At 60.0% G+C, this 1,288-nt stretch overlaps 1 protein-coding gene across 1 annotated transcript in view; it reads left to right on the top strand.

Annotated features, from left to right (window-relative positions):
* Positions 1 to 454: 454 nt before the first annotated feature.
* Positions 455 to 1,288, top strand: part of SRF (serum response factor (c-fos serum response element-binding transcription factor)) — a 9,910-nt gene continuing 9,076 nt past the window's right edge. The window contains exon 1 of the mRNA XM_008937109.1: positions 455 to 717. Coding sequence (XP_008935357.1) covers positions 550 to 717 — 168 coding nt within the window. The 5' untranslated portion in view covers positions 455 to 549. The remainder of the gene's footprint in view (positions 718 to 1,288) is intronic.

Below are 1,288 nucleotides of genomic sequence, written 5' to 3'. Positions count from 1 at the left end.
TGGGGTGTTGGTGGGGGGAAAGAGGTAGTAGAGTCATGTGGGATGAGTACCATCTTTCACATGGCTCAGAAGGAATGAAGGAGGGGAGACATCCAGACCTGTGTGGAGAAGCAGGTGGGATTTCCAGAATGGGGACAGCTCAGTGTCCCTGTGTCCTCACGCTACTCTCCTGAGGGCACCACTCTTTTCCTGTGGCATCTTGGCATTTGCATCCCCCGAGGGCACGCTAAAGGAAAAGGGAGTGCAGCGTGGAGCACTTCAGCCTGTTGGGAACCAATCTTGAGTTGGTTTTAGAGGCCACGGCTCCCCTGGGATGACAGTGAGCCAGAGCTGGTGTAAGCAAAAGGAGGGCCATGCTGGGAGCGCAGGGCCATGCTGGGGACTCTTGTCCTGCACTGTATGTGTCCCTGCCATCTGTGATTCCCTGTTCTTCCCTTGTGCTGCTGGCAGGCCTACGAGCTCTCCACGCTGACTGGCACTCAAGTCCTGCTGCTGGTGGCCAGCGAGACGGGCCACGTGTACACGTTTGCCACACGGAAGCTGCAGCCCATGATCACCAGTGAGACGGGGAAGGCGTTGATCCAAACGTGCCTCAACTCCCCAGACTCGCCCCCGCGCTCGGACCCGACCACTGACCAGCGCATGAGCGCCACGGGCTTTGAGGAGACGGACCTCACCTACCAGGTGTCCGAGTCGGACAGCAGCGGAGAGACCAAGGTAACGTTCCTGCGGTCGGCTGCACGCCTGGGCACCCTGGGGCCCACAGCTGTGCCCGTGGGGCTCTGCCAGGAGCCTTGGTCATCCCCAGCCCTTCTGGAACGGCAGCTTGGGGAGCTGAGGTTGGGTCTCCTCTTGCTGTGACTCCAGTGAGCTCGTCCCATGGCCTCTTGGGGCTGGCTCCTTCACTTTGCTGCTGGTAGCAGTAATTTGGAGAGGGAGGGAAGTGGGTGGCCGGTGTCCTGCTCCTGGACTTTGCAGCGGGGCTCCCCACCGGCCCAGCCCACCCCCCTGGCCGGCTCTCGGCACTGTTATCTCTCCCAGGCGTCTCCATGCTCTTGCACTCATTGATAAAATTTTGATTCTGCCTCCATGGCCTTATAAGGCCTGGTTTCCCTCGCCAGAGTCCCTGGCAGGGCCCCTCACATTCCTTATAAGCTGCAGCTGTCTCTTGCTTTGGTGCTGTTTTGGAAGGGGGCAGGGAGGACATGGGGAATGGAAACATTTGGCTGGATGAACTGTTTCTGCTCCCTGCCCGGTGTCCCTGGAGCCACCGGCCCTTGTCTGCCCG

This window comes from Merops nubicus, unplaced genomic scaffold (genome assembly GCF_000691845.1).
Source record: "Merops nubicus isolate BGI_N331 unplaced genomic scaffold, ASM69184v1 scaffold24063, whole genome shotgun sequence".
Classification (NCBI taxonomy): Eukaryota; Metazoa; Chordata; class Aves; order Coraciiformes; family Meropidae; genus Merops; species Merops nubicus.
Note: the sequence above shows the minus strand (reverse complement) of the source record. Positions and strands in the feature narration are given on the sequence as shown.